The sequence below is a fragment of the Actinia tenebrosa genome, unplaced genomic scaffold, assembly GCF_029948245.1.
Source record: "Actinia tenebrosa isolate PJP-AT-01 unplaced genomic scaffold, QUT_ActTen_1.0 PGA_scaffold2__45_contigs__length_23673736, whole genome shotgun sequence".
In the NCBI taxonomy this organism is placed as follows: Eukaryota; Metazoa; Cnidaria; class Anthozoa; order Actiniaria; family Actiniidae; genus Actinia; species Actinia tenebrosa.
Window position 1 is genome coordinate 19,906,317 of NW_028292579.1, and position 21,823 is coordinate 19,928,139.

The following is a 21,823-nucleotide window of genomic DNA, read 5'->3' on the forward strand; positions in this document are numbered from 1 at the left end:
GTGAAGTCAAAAGTTGAATAGTAAAATATTTTTATATGGTTTGAGTGATGCATCTTGGAAATATCAAGGTTTATACTCCCAATATGTTAATGACATGGCGTCAAAAAAGGCATTTCAGTTTATCTGCCATCACATGGAAATTGAAACACTGATTACTATGAGATTTGTTTTGCTAGAACCTTTCTTTAAATCCTAAGTAAGACAACGATGTTTTATACAGGATTATTCATTGCCCCAGAAAAGTTTTGTAAATTTAATAATGCCTCCTTTGGGTTCACTTGGTATATAACAAGATACTTATTTACTGGAACCGTGGGTAAGGAGTGTGCTTTACGGTCTTCCTTCGAATGCCGCGATGTAGGGCCGTAGCCACAAATTTCTGATTGGTCCGGTTTTCGATGGTTTTCAGTTTTTCTTATATTTTTTAAAATTATTTTTCTTATATTTTTTTCCCCGAAAGTTGGTCCGGTTGAAACCGGACCAACCGTACCGGTGGCTACGGCCCTGCGATGCTTCGGAGTCTTACGATCACGAAGCACGCTCTTTCCCTCTTCTTTCTCTCTTTCCGAGGTTGCGCGGGAAACTGGTAACGAGTAGGACGCGTGCTGAATCATGGTGCTTTTTTCGGACGCCATTTTTTTAAAATATAGCCCAAAGCATAGCAAACGATCTTGAAAAACAGACCGAAAACCAAAGTGAACATGACAACAATCAGCTTCTCGTGATTTTTTTTTTCCGAAAAAGAAAAATGACGTCCCCTAAAACAGCCCTGAGATTCAGCGCGCGTCCTTCTCGTTACCAGTTTTTCGCGCAACCTCGGAAAGGCCAATAAGTTTCAAATATTTTTAGCAAAAAAACCATTGGTTAGTATTAATTACTTCCATGGAGCCATTGTTTAGCGGTTATTCGGGAAAGACTGATCTACAGAGGTTTTGCACCATCACGTAGTGGCAACAATGACTGGAGGCAGGATCAATTCACCTTTTCGGCGATAGCCGTCACGTCGTAAATACTTTGTTGGATTGTGTTACGGTCACCAAAAAACTTGGTCATCGTTCTCGGATTCCCATACAAATTCACTGAGTTTAAAGAGAAAGTTTAATTAGATTTCTTTAGTTCGCTCTCTTAACAGCAATAAGAAAAGCTTCAATCAAGTAAGAAAAACGATATTTTACTTGTATTTAGAGAACTAGCTAAACAAACCAAGTAAATAGTTCATTTAAAGTCAGTACATTTGCACGGAAATCCGAGAACAATGTCCGAACTTCTTGGTGACCGTAACACAATCCAACACAATTTATACCACGTGAGGGCTAGCGCCGAAAAGGTGAATTGAATCTGGTCTAATCTGATTTACAATAGAAATAATTCAGCTACCCATCACGTTTATGGGCCAAATTGGAAAGCAATTAATTAATTTTGTACTGAATTTGTCTACCCAATTGAAATAAAGTTTGTATGTATGTATATTTGATGATATGATAAGCTTCTATTAAACTTTAAGTGACATCAGTTTCACATTCTACGATTCCAGTTTTTTTCAAAAACACCTGTTTTTTTGTTTTTTTTTCTAAGTAACATTTTCTTATATTTGTTACTTTCTTCCCACTAAAGTTTTAATCGATTGATGTCCTCGCTGCGAAAATCAATCCTGGGGAGAGAAATTTAACAGAATCAGTATTACGTACCTTTCTTTAATTTTAAAAAGCTGAACTGACGTGTTAATGAAGAGGCCAGAAAGTACCTTACTTCCTCAGCTAGATAGGTTTGGGGTGGGGTGAGGCGGCGATGGGGAGGAGGTATTTACAGTGCAACTTTTGTAACCGGGGCTACTTGGACCAGTTAGTCAAGAGCAATAAAAATGTAGAATGAAAACAATGTATTCCAACTTTGGGTAGTAATGCCAATCAGAAACCTAGACTGCACGAGAATTGTAATTTAACCCTGATGTTACGTGTAACTAGATATATAGCCATCGTCATTTTCTCGTGGTAACAAAAAGATATATTGAAAGGCTATTGTTTTATGTTGCTTTTTAATTGGGCACTTCCCAAAGTTGGAATGTACTGTTTTTATTCTACAATTTGATTGGTTCTCTCTGTCTAAGTGACCCCGGTTATAGTAGTAGCACGTGCTTGCATGCCTTTGGCAAGGAGCTTGCACAGTACATAAAACAAACTAACAAACCTGAGTCCTAGTACTTGTCTGACTTCCGCTGGTGTTAGACGCCACGTCAAAGGCCCTGAGTTTGCACCCCAGTAGTCCATAATTTCACTAACCTAAAAACAAATGGTCTTCATGTGACGTCACATCCGTTTTCATCATCGCAAAGCGGCATCGGACAGACTGGGGTGAAAAACGAGTCAGCGGTTGGGGGTAAAATCGCTGGCTCATTTGCTATGGCTTCGAAAAACTGTTAATAGTGTTGAGGATAAGCTCTTTTGTTGAAGGTTAAGAAAAAAATTGTGTTTAAATCTCTTACGTAATGATAAAGCTTGATACAATTTTTGTATGTAGAAGGTTTCTAATGTTTGTACTAAAATGTCTTTCCCTTAAAGCCCCGATTCATTTTTGCATTATAATGAAATTCCTTACTGGCCGCGTTTGCTTTCATGGACAATATGTGAGCCCTGTGGTGCTAACAGTATGGATTAGTGACCCCATTCACACTCAATTGATAATTAGACTAAGGTTAAACGTCGAATTTCACTGTTATCCATTGTTTCTATTAGGTTCGACTCATGTGAAGCTTGACGTTTAACCTGAGCCTTACTTTGAGTAATTTACGCTTACTTTCTCGAGGTTGAGTAACGTTGAAACTTGAGTGAGTCGAGCAAACTTGTCCCTAATGGTCCACTGGGTTATGGCTGTTAAATATCCGACAAGAGATCGTAGCTCTTTGTCGAACTGAAGAGCCCCTAACTATTGAAATAAGAACAAGAATAGATGATGCCACTCTCTCGCCACAGAGATTTCAGAAATCTCTTCAGAATACTAAATTTCATATCAAATAGAGAATAAGCGAGTAAATAAAAATGGTGGCAAAAGTATTGTGAAGGGGGGTGGGGGGCTATAAGCCCCTCTGTTTCCCTAGCTCCGCGGTGCCTGGAATTCACCGTCGATCCATCGCTGCTTTATTGATGCTTAAAACAAACGACTTACCCGATTGAAGTTGGCCTTAATGACGACTTTCTCCAGTTGTGTAGTGATATCAGTTGTGACAAAACTGACCAAAGAGTCGTAGTTACTTGCTGTCAAGGGACCCTATACATAGATACATACTGAATACAATACTTTTAAGTAGGATATCATATATCATTCATACGTCGCGCAGCGTTGCATACAACATTAAAGCACATTGCAACTTTTCATGCAATAAGACTCAATTACTGAGGTTTAAAGAATCCTAATCAACTACGATGCGTTGCGCGCAGGATTCAAAACAATCGGCCATTTTCTCTGCCAGGTAAAATGGCGGTTTTGTAGGTGAAGTTTGAAAATCCTGCTAGACGTTTTAAGGTAATCAAAAAATAGTAGAAAGTTTTAGATTTATGTTCACGGCAAACGAGAAACGTCAGTTGACCAGTAAAAAAATCTTTTAAATTACTGAAAAAGAATCGCAAAAAAGGTCCAAATAGTAGAAAAACGAAAGAGTATTTGCACTTGGTGAGAAGTAAAATACAGGAAAACTATGAAAACGTGGTCACGTTAGCCGTTTGCGGGGAGAAAAAAAAGTCAATCTAAAACTCTCTAATGATGCGTAGCCATTTTATGCTTTCCATGGTTTTGCAACGAATCTAAAGTAGATTTCGAAAGTTGTGATGTCTAACAGTTGGACGAACGAAAAGTCATAATGTCTTAAAGAGAATCTCTCTGAAAAATTCAACCTACATTCTGTCGAATGAAAGGAAGGAAACTCTGGGAAATGGGAAACTCTGGAGACTTTGGCATAGCGAATTTATAGAACGTTTGTTTCTCCAGTGCATGGAAGAGCTTCGAGAACGATGTAGACGAACAAAGTAAACAATAATATAGGGGTGCAATGCATTGTAGTTTACTAGTATTCTTTATAGATGATATATAAGGCATTGAATCTTATCATCTGTTCCAAATGAAAAGGAAATAACGTCGCTAATAAGGGTTTGATAACAGCGGCACAATAACTAATGAGGTTTCTATTTCTGATGCAATGGCTGACTTGTGTTTAATTTTCGCTGGCCAATTTTTTCGCAGCCTTTAAGACACCTCAGTTTTTGCAGTAACGTCATTCATACGTCACTATTTCAGATCAACTGGAAGAGAGGCTTTTATTGACTTGCCTTGAATGAAGATAGGACCGCGTCGAGATTTGTAATGAAATTTTGTACGAAAGGGTCGTTTACTTCGAAGTACGCAAATTCTTCCTGTGAACGAAAAAATATAAAGAAAACCTCTAACGAGCAGATATTATAACAAGTCAACAAATTCACAAACACAGCACCAACCAAAAGACGAAAATACAAACGCACGGGCAGACAGAGAAAGACACAAAAGAAGATCCATCAGATTTGACCGTAATAGACCTACTCTGTTCGAGCGTAATGTTGACCCATTTAAGGTGACTGCCTACTTTTGGAAATTGATTTAAACTTTTTTTAAAACTTCGATCTTCCGAATTGAAATTTAATGCTGATTCCAAATCTGGAAAGAAAAATAGGGTGTCCCTAGCTCGTTTTCAAGATAATCAGCATTTAATGGAAGCCTACGCACGAGCTTTTGGAGTAAAATCTGCGCCACCTTAAGTGATTAGAAAAAAATTAAGATTCATACGATAATAGTTATTTGCAGACTATATGATTGCACGAATGAAGGCTAGTCAATCATTCTACAATAATACATGGATATTTTCGACAAAAAGACAAAGAGGTACATTGGTTTGTCATATTTTGTAGTTTCGGTGCTCAAAATTCTATTTTTTGATGTGTTACTGATTTAGACATTTCCTAAAATGTTTATATAACCTAGATTTTTAGGAGTTTTTTTCGAATGAGCTATTAAAAAATAGAGTCCCATGCAAAATTTGAGGGTTTTGCCCTGTTGAAGCTCAAAACGCGTATGGTTCTTCAATAAAATCTTGTAGATTTTTCAGCGGTTTTTGAGCGCGCGCACATCGTGGGCTCAAATCGAACGTTCAAAAGTAGGCAGTCACCTTAAGAGCATCGTGTCATTCCATTGAGAATAATGTTCTTTGTTTGAGTTGTATCCATATTCATGTGTCTTGTCATGTGCAACCGAGCGCAAACCTTAAAGAAATGATACTCTAGGGAATGACACGTGGTCTGAAATGGGACAACATTACGTCAGAGCCGAGGAGGTCTATTCGTTAGCTTCAGTTTCTTGGAGTAAATATAAATAAAATAAATATAATATCGTTTTTATAGTGGGACAATCGGTTTATTATTCACCTCCGTGATGTTGTGGTTGATAGACGTAAAGCCATCGATAATAGGCTTGAGTCTCGGTAAGATAGCACTGTTGCACAGTTGATATACACCACCCTAGAAAAGTATTAGACAAGTAATTTCCACGTGGAATATATATATATATATATATACATAATTTACCAGCCTAACGTCGGTCCGGTTAGGGAAAAACAGTGCCCGAGGTCACTTGAATATACCGACTGAGGCAGTTAGACCGAGGTCCATTTTCAACACGAGGGTACATATTTTCTTTATCCGCACTTTAGGCCGGTAAATAACTTATTTTTCAAATTTAGGCCCCTTCTACATATCCGGATACTTTCTAAAAACGGATTTTTTTTCATCCCGTTCAAAAAAGTATCGACAGTATTTTCGCTTGTCCACACGTATCCGTTTTCGAAAAGTTGCGTTTTAAAAGCAAATCCACAGAGAGAGAAAAACGTTCAAAATATTCTCGTCCACTCGTAGCGTTTTCGAACTGTTTTCGCCCGTAAACAAGTATCTGTTTTGCAAAAGTTGCGTTTTCAAGGCCATTCGGCAAAGATTTTCGTTTTCAAAATTATCCGGATTCGTGTGGACGTAGTGTCATAAGAATACCACTCAAATGCTGACAGTGACACGAGGTCTGGACCGAAGAAAAAACACTACGCCCAAGCTGAATGTCAAAGATGAACAGAGCTCAGTTAAACGAGAAGAAGTATGACATATGGGTGTTAGCCAAGTGAGATTCCTATGGATTTCAAGACCTCCCTTACACCACACTATTCTTGGGGTTCATGTGGCGTCATAGCCTCCATTTTGGTTGACTTTGACGAAAGATTCGGCCTTTTGTCATCTCAACCAGCCAAACCAAAATATTAAATACCTGCAAAAGTTCCTTAAAGATCTCTGAAGTCGAGAAAAGGTCAGACAAACAACTCTGAAGAAATAAAAAAATTAAAAAAAAAAAAAGTTTAAATATGTTTCGATTAATTATTTAACTATAATTCAATAGTCTCAAATATGGTGTTAAAACAAAAGGTAAGTTGCTCTACAAGGTGGATATATTTCCAACTTTTTTCAGTTCTCAATATGAGCGCATTTACCATTTAGCGGAAGTCAACATTTTCCCGCTTTTTTCAGTTTTTCCGATGAACGCGTGCACCAATTAGCGGAAATCAACATTTTCCCGCTTTTTCAGTTTTTCCGATGAACGCGTGCACCAATTAGCGGAAGTCAACATTTTCCCGCTTTTTTTCAGTTTTTCCGATGAACAAGTGCACCATTTACCGGAAGTCAACATTTCCCGCTTTCTCCAGTTTTCCCGATAGATGCGGTAGTGTTTCTCGAAAAACTTGGTTGTCAATGCAACGGCTGTTTTTTCGTCAAAAGCTCAACATTCCCTATTTCATGAAAGACTCACAAGCCATTCAACTAAATGAAAAGTAGTTTGTTTAGGAAAAAACTTTCTTACCTCTAACTTGAGCTTAGCAGCATCGCCAAGGTTAGGATTTCTCTCGCACTCAATCTATAAAACAATACAGTTACTAAAGTTGTCAATATTTTCCGACCCAGGTCCTCCCTTCCCTTTACGATTCCTCTACTGGCATGCCAGTCTTCTTGCGACAAGTTTAACCAGTGAAGTGTCAGCCGACTTGAACTTAGGATGATGTTCATCCAAAAATAAAATTTAGATTGAAAAATCGTAGGCTTAAATGCATTAAAAACTAGTGGTACACGCTGTTTACCTCGAGATCTTTCTTTAGTTTCTGTATGTTCTCGCTGCTGACCTCGAGATTGTTAAGCGTCACCTAAAGACAAAAAATATTCAATACATCGATGGTGTATGTGAGAGAAAGAGAGAGAGAGAGAGAGAGAGGAGGGGGGAGGGGGGTATTTTTAGAAATTTTTGATCAGCCAAGATAATCTTGTGTAAAAGTAAGATAAAAAGCGTAGAGCTATTGTTACCAGAAAAGCCTTCCTCGCGGCATCGCTTTCAGCAGTTGACGACAGACCAACTTGTATTTTTCCTTGGAATACACCTGATAGATCAATGCTGTAACAAAAACCAACAACAACAAAAGTAACAAAATACTAATAATAAATAAACATTTTAATATTTAATAAATTTTATTCAATATTTAAATTTAATATTTAAATCTAATTTAATATTTAAAAAAAAGATTGTTACAATTTTTTTATTTTTATTAATTAACAAATTTCTTTTTATCACAGCCATAATTGCGTGACCAACACAGCTAGAAAACGGTCTATTTTAAGTATTTTTTGGCAGTTCCACGCACCTTGGTCGTCCAGAATGCAATAACAACGAGCTTACCTTCCAGTTGGAAAACCAGATTTGATTTTCGTGTTCAAGACATCACGGTAATCAGAAGAAAGAAATGCTCTTTTAGTGAAAAGGAAAAGAAAGAAAGTGAGAGAGAGGTCATGGTTTCTTTATTTTGCTTCCAAAACAAGGGTATACTGACCACACCCCGATGGAGCTCTTTACCTCGAGTATATTCAGTTTTTACCCATCTCAGACCACGTGTCATTCTCTTAACGGTTGAGTATGAGAAGACACATGAATATGGATACAATTCAAACAAAGAATCTTATTCTCAAGAGAATGCCACGTGGTTTGAAATGAAAAAACATTACGTCCAAGGTAAAGAGGTCTATTAAGTCCATTATGTGCTTATATTTCCATGGCGCAACTGTTTTCTCGATCAGTGGGTAACAATGAAAACATTGCGGGAACCACATTCTCACTGCTGTGTTTGTGAGTTTAATGTAATGTAAAAACAAACACTCAATCAACTTTATTTAGAGAGGTTGTCTGACACATGACAGTTGCCAACGACGGGACCACCATTTTACGTGGTTATCCGCCGAGCCACGGCAGAGGTCTAGCCATTTGCAGATATTTTTAGAGCAAAGACAGCACCTTTGGAATTGGAAGTATGTGCTTCATTTCATCCCAATGTTAGGATTTTTTGTCCAACCTTCAAAGCCAACAAATGGTCACCCTGCGGTAAAAGACTGTAAACCAATCTTACGTACCCCGCATGGTTCAACATGGCGCAGACTGCATCCACACAGGTACTGGACAGTGATCGTCTGTTAAACAACCATAACAAACAAGTAAGCAATGGTTTCCTTAGGTATTGAGACGAATGATTTATTTAACGTAACTTGACAGACCCTCCTACAATAAAACCCCCATCAAAAGGCGGCCACTTGCAGCCAATCGGTATTCAGCGGGTGTCAAGTCCGAACGAGGTTTTTTTCAGTAATTTATACCTCTATTAGCAACTATAGGCACGTTCATGGGTATTTCTCGCACGCAGCTTTTCTAGGTATGAGTTTAGTGAACGCGCTCATCGTGATGACAGTCATTCGAATGTTTTGATGAGAAAAATATCAGGAAAATACATGTTCTACTTCTTCAAAATATCATACCTCTAAAAGGAATTCGGTGACCTCCCAATTTTCTTTGTCTTTAAAATTAATATATTACCAAATATACGAGGGAATGATTAACACCAAATTTACGAAAAAATCGATCTCTTAAAGAATTCGAATACTAAGCATTTTGACACACTACAACTACATTCAATATTCTATGCACACAACGCTCAATTCACATGTTCTGATTTTTAAATGAATACCATATTTGCTCGGCATCGGCGTTTAGCAAAAAGAAATCCCCATGACATTTTCAGGAAGCATAAAACGTTCAAGAGCATTTTCACTCAGTCCCTGGAGAGTTAACTGGCAATAGAAATGACAGCCATATTGGTGTACTAACAAAAGAAACTAATTACAAAGTTATTGTCAAAGGAACACGAATATGGCGGCTGTGACGTCATGTGAAATGCTATATGGAATGTCCTGAAAACGCCTTGATTGACGTCTACTTCGTCGCGACGCCGATTCCGCGCATGCTATTGAAAAGCGCACTGTAATAAAAGATGATCATTTGTGTCTTTTGCCATATATATGTATTTTGATTGTCCATTCTCTTGGGAACAACTGTAAATTAAGAGGTTGCTTTCTTATAACGAAGGGAAAAGTTTATTCATCCAAACACAAAGGGCAGTTAAGGCTAAAGTAAAATACGGTATGGCTACAGTTTGGCTACGAATTTGCCGTAAAATTTTCTACTCATACGATAACCGCTCTATTATCTTACCTGACGGATTTTTGGATGATGAAAAACACGTCATCAACCATACTTGACGTCACAGCCCCGTTTTGGTCTGCTTCGCAATAATCCATACGAACAGCCTAAAGAGTGATCGTGTTATTAAAAATTACTATAATGAATAACGGCTTCGTTTAGGATCGAAATAGGGTCATTCATTCAGAGTAGAAGCCAATTGAGTGTCGAAGCACCCTTATGTTGTCAAAATTTACTGTTGTTGAAGAAATAGAAAACGCGCACGCGTGCTGTGTGCAGATATAAAGCACGCGTGGCTTGGCAGAACTAGAGAGAAGTGTTAGGAGAACTAGGAGACACTTCTCGAGTGCTCTGCCAATCCCCAAGTGCTTTATAACTTCACACAGCACAGTAAGCAATTTTTTTATTTCTTTTATAAAAAACAAATTACAATAACCGTTATTTTGGATAGGAATGACGCAATTGAAAGTGCGCGCGCGTGCTATGTGCTCTTATAAAGCACGCGCTCACAACCAATCAGAACGCGAGATTTATAGCAGTTATTTCATAAGATTGGACAGTCAAGGAAATAGAAAATAGGAAGGAAATACCTTCATGGCTGTCTCTTTCATAAAATATTCTTCCATCTTTATGTAATAGCCAATCAACTCCTGTAAAGATTCAACATGTTTGAAAACAATCAAGCTTTATTTCCAGGCTTACTAGAGTAATTCATTACAAAGTCCGTTGCCTGGAGAGCGACTACAGTCAGAAGAAATAGACTTTCCCCAAACTCGCTAACAAATTGTAAATCGAGATTGGACTCCATTGATCTTTACATATATTTGTTTCAATATAGAGTTTTTAAGTGTGACGTCTTATCTAAAGGGAAAACTACTTCCGGGTCCAAACGAAAAAACACTTCTATTAAGTTTTTCCTATTCAGTACCACTTTAAACATGACAGGGTTTGTGGTCAAAAGTTCTAATTGTTTCAGGTGGAGGTTAAAAACATTGAGAACATTTTTCCCTTTATTTTTGTGAGCATTTAAAACCCGGAAATACGCCACAACTTGAAAGCTCTATAACTTTTTCGAGTCCCCAAATTACCGCTGTGTTCCTTGATTACAGACTCGTTTACTCAGGTTTAGCCTCATTTCAGTGTCATCATAATATTCACAAATACCAATGGTCAAGAAAAGAATATATGATTTCAACAATACAAACACTTTGAAATTCCACGGACCTTCAATGGAACACATCAATATTCCACACAAAATAGAGGCTAATCCTGAGCAACAGAGAACAAGAAACTGGAGTATTTGTCAAGTCCATTCACTTGCCCCACTACAGGGAACCATTATCGAATATATTAGCCATTCTGAGGTTGGAACAAACTGGGTGGAGATACCATTGCAGTGCATTGTGGGACTGTTTCAGGGGACATATTTTTAAGATGGCATCTATTGCGTCCCCTTAAATTTTGAAACTCGACGGGCCTTGACTGGAACACGTGAATATTCTGCACAAACTCGAGGCTAACCCTGTGCAAATGAGTCTGTAATCAAGAACCACAGCGGTAATTTGGAATTCGAAACGGGTCTATAGCAGTATGGCAGTTGCTTTTAAATATTTGACTTGGTTCATAACCATCTAGGAAAAAAAGTAATAAAAGAAAAACCTTTAAGGTGATTGGCTACTTTTGAATGTTCGATTTGAGCCCACAATGTGCGAAATATGACAAATCAATTTATTTCTTTGCCTTTTGTCAAAAATATTGTAGAATGATTAACTAGCCCCCTTTCGTGCAATCAAAGAATCTACAAAGAACTAATATCTTATGAGTCTTAATTTTTTTTCTGGTCACTTCCGGTAGCGCAATTTTTGGCATCCATTAAATGTTGATTATACCAAAAACAAGCTCGGGACACCCGATTTTTCTTTTCATATTTGGAATCAGCATTAAATTTCACTTTTAAAAAAATATAGTTTTCAAAAAAGTTTTTTTTTTTTTGCAAAAAGTAGCCAGTCACCTTAACACGTGCTACTTCATTTACATCGTACCTGCATGCGTCTGTTGACTCCACTATTAGTGATGAGTTTATCAAGTATACCCTTGGTATCTAAGAGAGATAAGTTGGACAACATAAATAATAAGGAACATCCCCACAACAACAGACCTTTGGGATCTAAATCAGGGCTCGGCGAACTCACACATCGATTTTAGTTTTACGTGAGGAGAAAATCCGGAGAACCCGGAGAAAAAAAAAACCTCGATTCAAGGAAGGGACATAACAAGCTCTACTCACAGTTGATGCCAAGTCCTGGAATCGATCTCAAGACCCTACCTTGCTGGCAGAGTCTCCTTTCTTCAAGATCGGAGGAAATTAAAAGAATACTCTGCCAGCCGGCCCAAAGGTGAGAGGCGAGTGCACTCCGACCCCTTAACCACCTTTGAGTTATTCCAAGGTCGGAATTTAAGTTTTGAGTCTATTTTATCTAACCTGGACAAGCATGAAATCCTTATTCGTTAGTCATTATCGTTAATTGCTAGTTGCTATAAATAAGCGTTGTGATTGGATAAAGCGAAGCAGATGACATGTGAATCCATTTAGAAACGCGCGAATAACATCCGCGCCACTTACGTGTGTTATTATCTCAGTCAAATAAGTTTTATTTGAAGTGGTTAAAATTCCAAAAGGGGTTAATAATATTATCGGCATACGACAATGATTGTTGGAACGAAAACGATACGAGTGATTTGCTTCCTCTTGAACAACAAATTTTGAACAACAACAAGCTTCCACACGATACGAAACTCTCTCGCTCTGCTCCAGGCTCTCTCTTCCTATAACACAGGACCTAGTCTAAATCTAATAAGCACAAAAAATGATTATGACATAATCACCTGGTAATGCATCGTCTTCTGAGATACCTTCTTTGTCCCCCTAAATGGGTTTAGTGATGACAAAATGAAATATGAATAGAGAAATATGAAAACGTTTAGTGGCAACACGATGTACAGAAAGGACAAACGAAGGAATGAAGGAAGGAAGGAAGGAAGAAAAAAGGAAAAATCAATCTTGACTCTGATTGGTCAACCATACATTACGTCATATCCATCACGTGACATAGACAGAAAGGCAACATACCATAATTTTATTTTCCAGGAAGTGCAAATACAATTCTGTTCGAGAATTCATAAGTACTATTTCTCCAAGCAAAATATCCAGGTCTCGAGGATCGTATCTGTAAAAAAAGAAAATCTGATAATTTTTTTTTTCAAAAGTGCTAATACGTACAACCAACTGTTCGAATTCTTTTTTTTTTTCTTTGCCATTTTTAGCAAGTTTTATTTTTTTCTATATCATATCTAAATCGCGTTTTTTTACGAGAAGTGGAACTCTTACTTTTTACAATACAATCTACAGCACTAGATAAATAGATAAATCGTTTATTTCGAAAAATTCTAGCTTTCAAGATGGCGCAGGGAACTGTGAAAGGGACTATTAGCAATGCAACGTTTGCTCGTATTACGATCAACATTTGCATTCCAACTTGCAACAGTGTTGCTCGCATAGATGCGCGAATTTCTCGCCACTTTTAACACACGTTTACAAATATCAGGGGACTAAAGGTTCTTTAAGGTACTTACCTTTCAGTTGTAGAAGAGCTTTTCACCCCAATGTTTCTCTCTACAGACTTCAACTGAAAATATTCAACAAACAATGGATGAATAAACAAATGACGAATCGAATGGATGTGATGGGAAGCATGGATGCATGGATAGATGGGATGGATGGATGGATGGATGGATGGATGGATGGATGGATGGATGGGATGGATGGATGGATGGATGGATGGATGGGATGGATGGATGGATGGACGGATGGATGGTTGGGTGGATGGGTGGATGGGATGGATGGGTGGATGGGTGGATGGGTGGATGGGTGGATGGGTGGATGGGTGGATGGGTGGATGGGTGGATGGATGGATGGACGGATGGATGATTGGATGGAGATGGATGAATGGATGGAGATGGATGGTTTCATCAATACAGTACCTTTTCTCTGACTCCTCGATGTTTCTCAAACATGTCAAGTATTTGTGTTGACTGCTTGTCGCACTCAGTCTAAAATGAATATGAAGACAGTCAGTACGTAGGGCTATTCGCAGCCCGTCTCTATAGACCTCTTTACCTTGGGCGTGATGTTGCCCATTTCAGACCACGTGTCAATTCCTAGAGTATCATTTCTTTATGGCTGCGCATGACAACACACGTGAATATGAACAAAGAATCCTTAATCTCAAGTGAATTACACGTGGTCTGATCGAAATGGGAAAACATTACGGCCAAAGTAACGTATTAAATGAATAGCCATTCTCGTACCGAAAGCCTTCTCAGCTTTCTAATGAAAATCAAAGGCTCTGGTAACACACAAATCGACCGTTAATCTTATTAGTTTAAATTTGTTGCATAATAATCTGTTTCCGGTTCGCTAATTTTACAGTCAATGGTTGAGTTTTGAATACTGTTTTGAATAGTGTCAAATTGCTTATTTTTTGGAATGTTAATCATAGACAAATAAACTGTTCCATAAACAAATGAATAAATAAGCTTGATTGTTATTTATTTGAAGAGAAAAAAAACGGTTTGAATTTATATCGGAAGTCAAAAAAAGGAGAGCATGCGCACATCTGAAGAACTAGAATCTGGGTCTTCCGGTTTGTGTGTTACCAGAGCCTTCGATTTTTTGGTGAGAAGGGTCTGGGTACGAGAATGAATAGCTAGCACGCGCGGAATCGTACGATATGCTGTTGCGACAAAATTCAATGATATTGGTAAAACACAAAGATTTTTCAAGGGCACTTGCGTTATGCTTATGGAATGTTATGCAAAAGCCTGCAACTAGAGCGCATGCAGTAAAAACCAAGTCGATACTGACAAATACATAGTTATTTAGTAACTAATATCTGCTATCACTCAACCAGAACATTCATCATACAAAGACAAATACACAAGAGACCATTTGTGTCTTTTGTTTAATAAATGTTCTGGTTGAGTGATAGCAACTATTCGTCGCTATTAAAATGGCTACTATTTGTCAGTATCAACTTTGTTTTTATTTCATGGTTTTACTGCATGTGCTCTACTTCATCGTGACGACGATTCCGCCTGTACTACAAAGAAGCAATGAAAGAAAAGAACAACTTTAGATCTTCAAACTTAGTAGTGTTTAACGTATAACGTACATGTACGTACCTGTAATTCTAAAAGTAAAGTACCCATTCTCCCAGGACCTGGAAAGGATAAGTCACAGAAAACAGTAAACTGGGCTCCCTGTTTCAATGAGCTCATCAATAACAAAGAGGCGAATTTTATCGAGGGAAATGGCGGTAAAAAGACCATAAATTAATGTTTATTTATCGGAGGCTTACGTAACATAACAATCAATATAATATGGATAGACGACAGATTCAAGTGAGTAATTAGTGATTCATTTGGTCTACTAACAAGCAGGCTCCCTGTCACAAACCAAATTTTTTCCTACAGCCCAGTGGTCAGAACAGATATTGTATGGAGGGGATGAAGAAGGGTTTTAGAGAAAAGGGGAGAAAAACCAAATGGAAACAAGGTAAAAAGGAAAAAAGGAAGGAAGGAAGGAAAAGCAGAGTGATGGATGTATTTACGGATGAAAAATCTTACCATAAAATTTTTCAACAAAAGGCTGATGTTCTTCCACAATACGTGCAATATTCTCAAAAAGCATGGTTAAACTATTGGCAAACACTACATTTCCATGGCGATCTGTAAGAAAATATAAATTAATATCAAAACTACTTCAAAAATATAATTCGTAACGATGCTACTAAATCAATGCAAATGTAATGCAATGGGTTATTTTGAGTTTGTTTGATGTGCTGTTCTCTCCCTTACCACGAGGGTTTTTCTCCAGGTTCTCTGGTCCCCCCCCTCTCTGTAAAAAAATGCATGCGAGTTGAGACTTGCGAAGTTGTACGCATAGATATAAAATGCAGTGGCAGAATGTGCCAAGTGTGAGTGAAAGTAGGTAGGCCACAGTATGGAAACCAGTTTTCATACTAAATTTGTTCACCCACTATAAACTTAATATATAACTATAAAAAGGCTTTTTTTATTGTTTATCATTTATTTATTTGTACGATTAACTTCTATGGATTGTTTACCTGAGCTTTTTGTTTCTTCTGCTTGTTCAAGGTTTTTCTGAGACAGCAATGCAATCTAAACAAACAAACAATGAGGTCACGAGTTCAATGTTACTCATAACTATGAGCAGAGAGACATTAGAAGCAGTATTCATGATAAGGGAATCAGGGGTGGTGAAGCAGTAGTGCACTCGCCTTTCACCTCTGGGGTATCTGGTTCTATTCCTGGATGCCCCAACACATGTGAGTAGAGTTTGTTACGTCTCTCCCTTGATTCAAGGATTTTTCCCTGGGTTTTCTTGTTTTTCTCCCCCTGTAAAGCTTACCAAGATAAATTACAATTTGATCTGTGAGTTAGCCATGCCCTGCCTTAGATCAGCCCAGAGGTTGTTTCAGCATTTAAACTTTGAGTTAGCCCTGCCCCGACTTAGATCAGCCCAGATGTTGTTTCAGGGTTCAATCTTTGAGTTACCCGTGCCCTGACTTAGATCAGCCCAGAGGTTGTTACAGGGTTCAATCTTTGAGTTAGCCATGCCCTGACTTAGATCAGTCCAAAGGTTGTTTCAGGGTTCAATCTGTTTGTTAGCCATGCCCTGACTTAGATCAGCCCAGAGGTTGTTTCAGGGTTTAATCTGTGAGTTAGCCATGCCCTGACTTAGATCATCCCAGAGCTTGTTTTAGGGTTTGATCTGTGAGTTAGCCATGTCCTGACTTAGATAAGCTAAGAGGTTGTTTTAGGGTTCAATCTGTGAGTTATATCTTTGATTATACCGGGTCATAGCCACCATTTTGACTGTGTTCCAGCAGTTATATCTATTTGACATAATGTAATTTTTTACAAGGGGGATAAAGGTTCTGATCAGTGGCGGATCCAGGGGGGTGGAAGGGGTCCATGGAACCCCCCTTGAAGGTTTGACCTTTTAGGTAATAGAAATATGTCTTGTATAAATCAAAGATAATGTTGAACACGAAATGATAGATATTTGCTGTTATAATGTTTAATTTACCTTTACGTTCTGTTACTAGATAGTAAATTAGGTGATTAGAGCCAATTTTTTTATCAAACATTGACTAAACAAAAGAGAATTAAGAAACAAAACCTCCCTTTGAAAAATCCTGGATCCGCCACTGCTGATGATAAAAAGTGCTCCATTCCCAACCATACTGGTGGCTACAGCCCTGTCAGCCCAGAGGTTGTTTTATGTTATCAATAATATTTGAAGGTTTTTTTCATACCTTTGCACTCAAATATTTTGCATATTTTTCTAATCCAATTTGATGTTGACCAAGGAGTGGGAAGATTTTGAAAAACCTTGGGAAAAAACGATAAGAGAGGTTTCATTTGAGTCATGGATGCTTAGAAGTGGCCTAGTATACAGCTATTTCTAAAAAGGTTTACAAAGGTTTTGTTGAATGTCGCATGCTGCCTGTTGTATGTTGCATGTTGTATGCTGCCTGTTGGATGTTGTATGCTGCCTGTTGCATGATGTATGCTGCCTGTTGCATGTTGTATGCTGCCTGTTGCATGTTGTATGCTGCCTGTTGCATGTTGCATGTTGTATGCTGCCTGTTGCATGTTGTATCCTGCCTGTTGCATGTTGTATGCCGCCTGATGCATGTTGCATGCTGCCTGTTGCATGTTGTATGCTGCCTGTTGCATGTTGTTTGCTGCCTGTTGTATGCTGCATGTTGTATGCTGCCTGTTGCATGTTGCATTCTGCCTGTTGCATGTTGTATGTCAAATGCTGCCTGTTGCATGTTGCATGTTGTATGCTGGCTGTTGCATGTTGTATGCTGCCTGTTGCATGTTGCATGCTGCTTGTTACATGTTGCATGTTGTATGCTGCCTGTTGCATGTTGTATGCTGCCTGTTGCATGTTGTATGCTGCCTGTTGCATGTTGTATGCTGCCTGTTGCATGTTGTATGCTGCCTGTTGCATGTTGCATGTTGTATGCTGCCTGTTGCATGTTGCATGCTGCCTGTTGCATGTTGCATGTCACTTAACCAAGCTTATCCATATTATGTAAATAATGTCAGCACAGTTAATCAATCAATATTTTGTGAATCAAGCAAACCTGAACATTCAACCATACCTTTCTACAGCATTCCTGTCACCAATTTTGATGGCTGCATCAAACTTCTCATTGACAACTTGCTTCAACTTTATTTCTGCTTCGTGTAAAAGCACAAATGCTCCACTCAAGTCTGAAACTGTCGGCAGAATAGAAAGACACAAATATTGATACTGTACATGCTCATGCAGCTGGGTTCCTAATGGCTTATGGTAATAATACCTAGTAGTATTGGGGGAGGGGGAGGGGGAGGGAGAATGCTTAGCATGCAGTCAGTGGCATAACCAGGGGGTGAGTGGGGAGACTGTCTCCCCAAAAAAAGTTTAATCGAACCTGTTGAAGTGGCAGCGAACTCTAAAGAAGAAAGGTTTACAACTATGTAATGGCTGGAAAACATTGCCCTTCCCTCTATGACCGAGACCTCACTAGGCCCCTGTATCTAGTTATGGAAACAAGCAGAAGGTATTTTTCAGTATTAGTTGGAAGCAGCTGTTTTGAATTCATGTTGTTCAAAATGTAGTCTTTCTGGCAGCAGTGAAAAACCTAATTGTAACAGGCAACTCTCAACTACTGAGTTCACATTGCAGTAAGCAAAATAGAAGAGAAAAAGCTGCACGAGGTGTAACTAGCCAAGTGAATCTTATTCTCAAGAGGATCTTAATATTCTTAATAAAATTGCAGCTAGTCTGAAAAGAGAAAACATTACGCGAAATATTGTGCCTATGTTGTAATATTTACCCTCTTTGCTGTCTCCAATAAGTTGCCTTAGAATGTTCTCATCAAGGCTTAGATATCTGTGAATGTGTGCAGCAGCCTGTGTCAAAAATAAATACAGTCTTGCATTTACTTTAGTATTCTTGGCATGCAACGTTATTTCATAGCTGCCATATGTTGGTTGACGAACCGATGGTCAACCTGTCATGAGGTAGCAAAGAAAACAGTCACAAACACATTCCTTACCTGTTCATAATTTTCAGTATCCAAGGCATTTTGTACACCATTTACACATGCCTGTTACAAAATTAACATTGATTTAAGTAATATATACAGTATGAGTGGCCGTGTTGTATCAGATATACAACCACGAGGCGTAGCCGAGTGATTGTATATCTGATACATTACGGCCACTCATACTGTATATGACTTATCAAACGGCTATTAGTTCCTTTGTGTTTCACTAAAATTTTCAAAATTAAAGGGAATTTGGCCAAGAAAATGCAACTTAAAGTTTATGCAAATGAACACAGTTTTGTATCAGATTTACAACACTCTTCACGGTAGTGATTTTTGTTGTGTTTTCCTCATGAATTATTCATGAGTTTGATAATATATATATTATTATAGTGTAAATCACTTTGATTCTTAAGTCTCTTTGATAAAATAGATCAAATGTGAAGTTCAAGAAATTATCCATACCCCCCACGGTGGAATATTTCTAAAGACCTCCCCCTACCCCTAGGGGGGGAGGTATGGATAATTTCTGGAGCTACACAATACAGCATCATTGCTATCGATGTACTAGTCTATACTAGTTAAACCTAATTTCTTCAGGCATGTAATGGCTGCATATTTTTCCTGTGTTAATGTACCTTAAGATCAAGAATGTCATCCACTTGTTTCATTGTTTCTTGGACTCTATTCTGTTATTCAAATATTTTATGAATATTAAAAATAATAATATTATCAAAATTGACTTAGTTGTGAAAATAATCATCAACATCATCTTCATCAGTATCATTCCCATTGTCATCATCAACATCATCACCACCATCAACTCCACCATCATCATCACCACCATCATCATCATCACCATTAGCATCACCATCATCATTATCATCATTACACCATTATCACCACCATCAATACCACTATCCTCTATGATCACCATCAAGCATTGTCATCATCACCATGACTACATATATGCATATGTATATGATACATGAATTCCTATTTATGTAAAGGAATAATGTACCTTAACAAGATCAAGGAGCCTCACTTTACTGCTGACTTTCTCAGCCAGGTTTGATGTGTGTGATATCATTGAATACAGATGGTTGGCATCTCTCATTACTAACCCAAGGCTTGAACTACAAAATAATAAATTAATAGATGGCTAACTAAATGCGAGAAAAAAAATCAAATCATAGACCAAATTTAAAACTCGCACCGATGTGAGGATTAAGTTGTGAACAAAGGAATCTGGCGTGATTGTGACTTTTGAATCACACCAGATTACTTTGAGTCACGCCAGATCCCTTTGTTCACAACTTAAGCCTCACATCGGTGTGGGTTTTGAATTTGGTCTATAGTCATGAAAAAGTGCCTGAATGAATGGGTTAATGCATGCGTGAAAAGAAAAATGGTACTAGGTTGATCAATAAAGGTACAGTGCCACAAGGAAAGTAAACAGAAGGCTCATTGTTATTCAAGAATTTCCAAGTCTGATTGGCTAACTTAAACAGCAATAGCATACAATCTGCACTGTACGGTAAGTGGTCGATAACTGCCTTTGCTGACCACTTACTGTTACCTCAATCAATCAATCAATCAATCACTTTATTAATGTGTCCTTCTACAGTATTAGCTTGCCACAAGTGAGCATACTAATCGGGGACACCTGATACCTTTCCGTTATCTTACCACTGTCTCTCCATCACCTAGCCTTTATCTTATCTTTACCTTACCAACCAGACACAAATGCTCTAAGATGGGTATTTCATTTGAAATTTGGCAGTAATTTATTTATTTACTTATTTTGTGATTCGCCCAAGGGCAAGTGATAATACAATAGGACTGTCGGGTCCCCTATAAAATAGTAACACCCAAACCCAACCCCAAATATGAAAAAAAAGTGGAAAACTAGTCCCAACCCAAAATACACATTAAAAGAAATTTAGATATAGCAAAAACAAAATCAGAAGTGGAAAGTTAAGAAAAAAGAAATTTTCTGTTCCTTCTGCTTTCGCTTCTGTCAATGTTATGCTTCTGCTTGTATCAATGTTTTCTGATTTTCACTGGAGCATTTAAGATGTCTTGTACTTAAGCTTGTGCTTCTGGTTCAATATCAATCTACTTACACTACATTCTGTAAAGTATTCATTTTTGCATCCAATCTGGTTTGATCTTCAAGGATACTATCAAGTTCATTATTTAGCTGTTGCTATAAACAAACAAAAACAATTATTAGCAAGTAGGCACAGAGACATATAGTGGTGATAAATACAAAACTATATCATCATTAGCATCATAGCATCATTATTGATCAATGTCTTTGTCATCATCATCCTCATTCGTCCTCATTATCATCACCATGACCAATTGTTAACATGTGTTTTAAGATGAAAATGGAAAGTTGTATATCCTTTGATTTCAATCCAATCTAGGAAAGTATAATTTATACTTAAATAATAATAATATTATTTCTATTATAATTTCTAAGCTCTTTTCATCATTAAATTAAATTAAAGTTGACGTATTATATGTGTATTTAAATGTATTTAATTGTATTTAAATGTATATACATAGACATAAATGGGGCACATGACGGTCATAGAGCTCCACGTAGGCAACGATAATAAATGAAAAATCAAAGCCATATAATAAAGAAGACACTTCATTCACAGCTCTATGAGGTATAATAACTTACTTCTTTTAAATGAATCTGACCATATGCCTCTTCGATCTCACTTATTTTTGTCAAGCTAAAGACATCCAACTCGTTATCAGCCGCCATCTTGGATGTTGATGTTCTACCACAGGGACCCCAACCTCAATAATCAGTTTGTTTACAATTACTCCACAGGGAGCCCACTTTAGATAAATATCAAAGAGGAAATTTTCAAAGGAAAATTACGTAAGAGTAATTGCAAACGCTTTGGAAATACAGTTTTGCTCCTCTTTCTTGGTATTTGGGAAAAGAATTTGCGTTAAGTTAAGGGTAGAGGGAATTTCAAGGATAACAA

At 37.7% G+C, this 21,823-nt stretch overlaps 1 protein-coding gene across 1 annotated transcript; it reads right to left on the minus strand.

Annotated features, from left to right (window-relative positions):
• Positions 1–239: 239 nt before the first annotated feature.
• Positions 240–21,604, minus strand: LOC116290739 (conserved oligomeric Golgi complex subunit 4). The gene is made up of 30 exons (XM_089034298.1): positions 21,508–21,604; positions 20,939–21,021; positions 19,834–19,948; positions 19,451–19,501; positions 18,822–18,872; positions 18,600–18,675; positions 17,883–18,000; positions 17,025–17,100; positions 15,810–15,864; positions 15,310–15,411; positions 14,866–14,903; positions 13,666–13,734; positions 13,258–13,310; positions 12,755–12,851; positions 12,511–12,550; positions 11,667–11,725; positions 10,215–10,274; positions 9,637–9,731; positions 8,505–8,561; positions 7,780–7,848; positions 7,410–7,497; positions 7,190–7,252; positions 6,916–6,969; positions 6,328–6,381; positions 5,445–5,537; positions 4,320–4,403; positions 3,163–3,264; positions 2,794–2,922; positions 2,188–2,279; positions 240–1,651 (listed from the first exon to the last, which is right to left on the minus strand). The coding sequence occupies exons 1-30, from the start codon at positions 21,592–21,594 to the stop codon at positions 1,609–1,611; spliced, it is 2,253 nt and encodes a 750-aa protein (XP_088890424.1). The 5' UTR covers positions 21,595–21,604; the 3' UTR covers positions 240–1,608.
• Positions 21,605–21,823: the final 219 nt, after the last annotated feature.

What these genes read in the sequence shown, in the direction of transcription:
- LOC116290739 (XM_089034298.1), bottom strand. Translation starts at nt 21,594, where the DNA reads ATGGCGGCTGATAACGAGTTGGATGTCTTTAGCTTGACAAAAATAAGT. An exon ending in ATACTGAAAATTATGAACAG is followed by an intron (nt 18,676 to 18,821) that starts GTAAGGAATGTG and finishes TTTTTGACACAG; the next exon opens with GCTGCTGCACACATTCACAG. An exon ending in CGGTCCTATCTTCATTCAAG is followed by an intron (nt 3,265 to 4,319) that starts GCAAGTCAATAA and finishes ATCTATGTATAG; the next exon opens with GGTCCCTTGACAGCAAGTAA.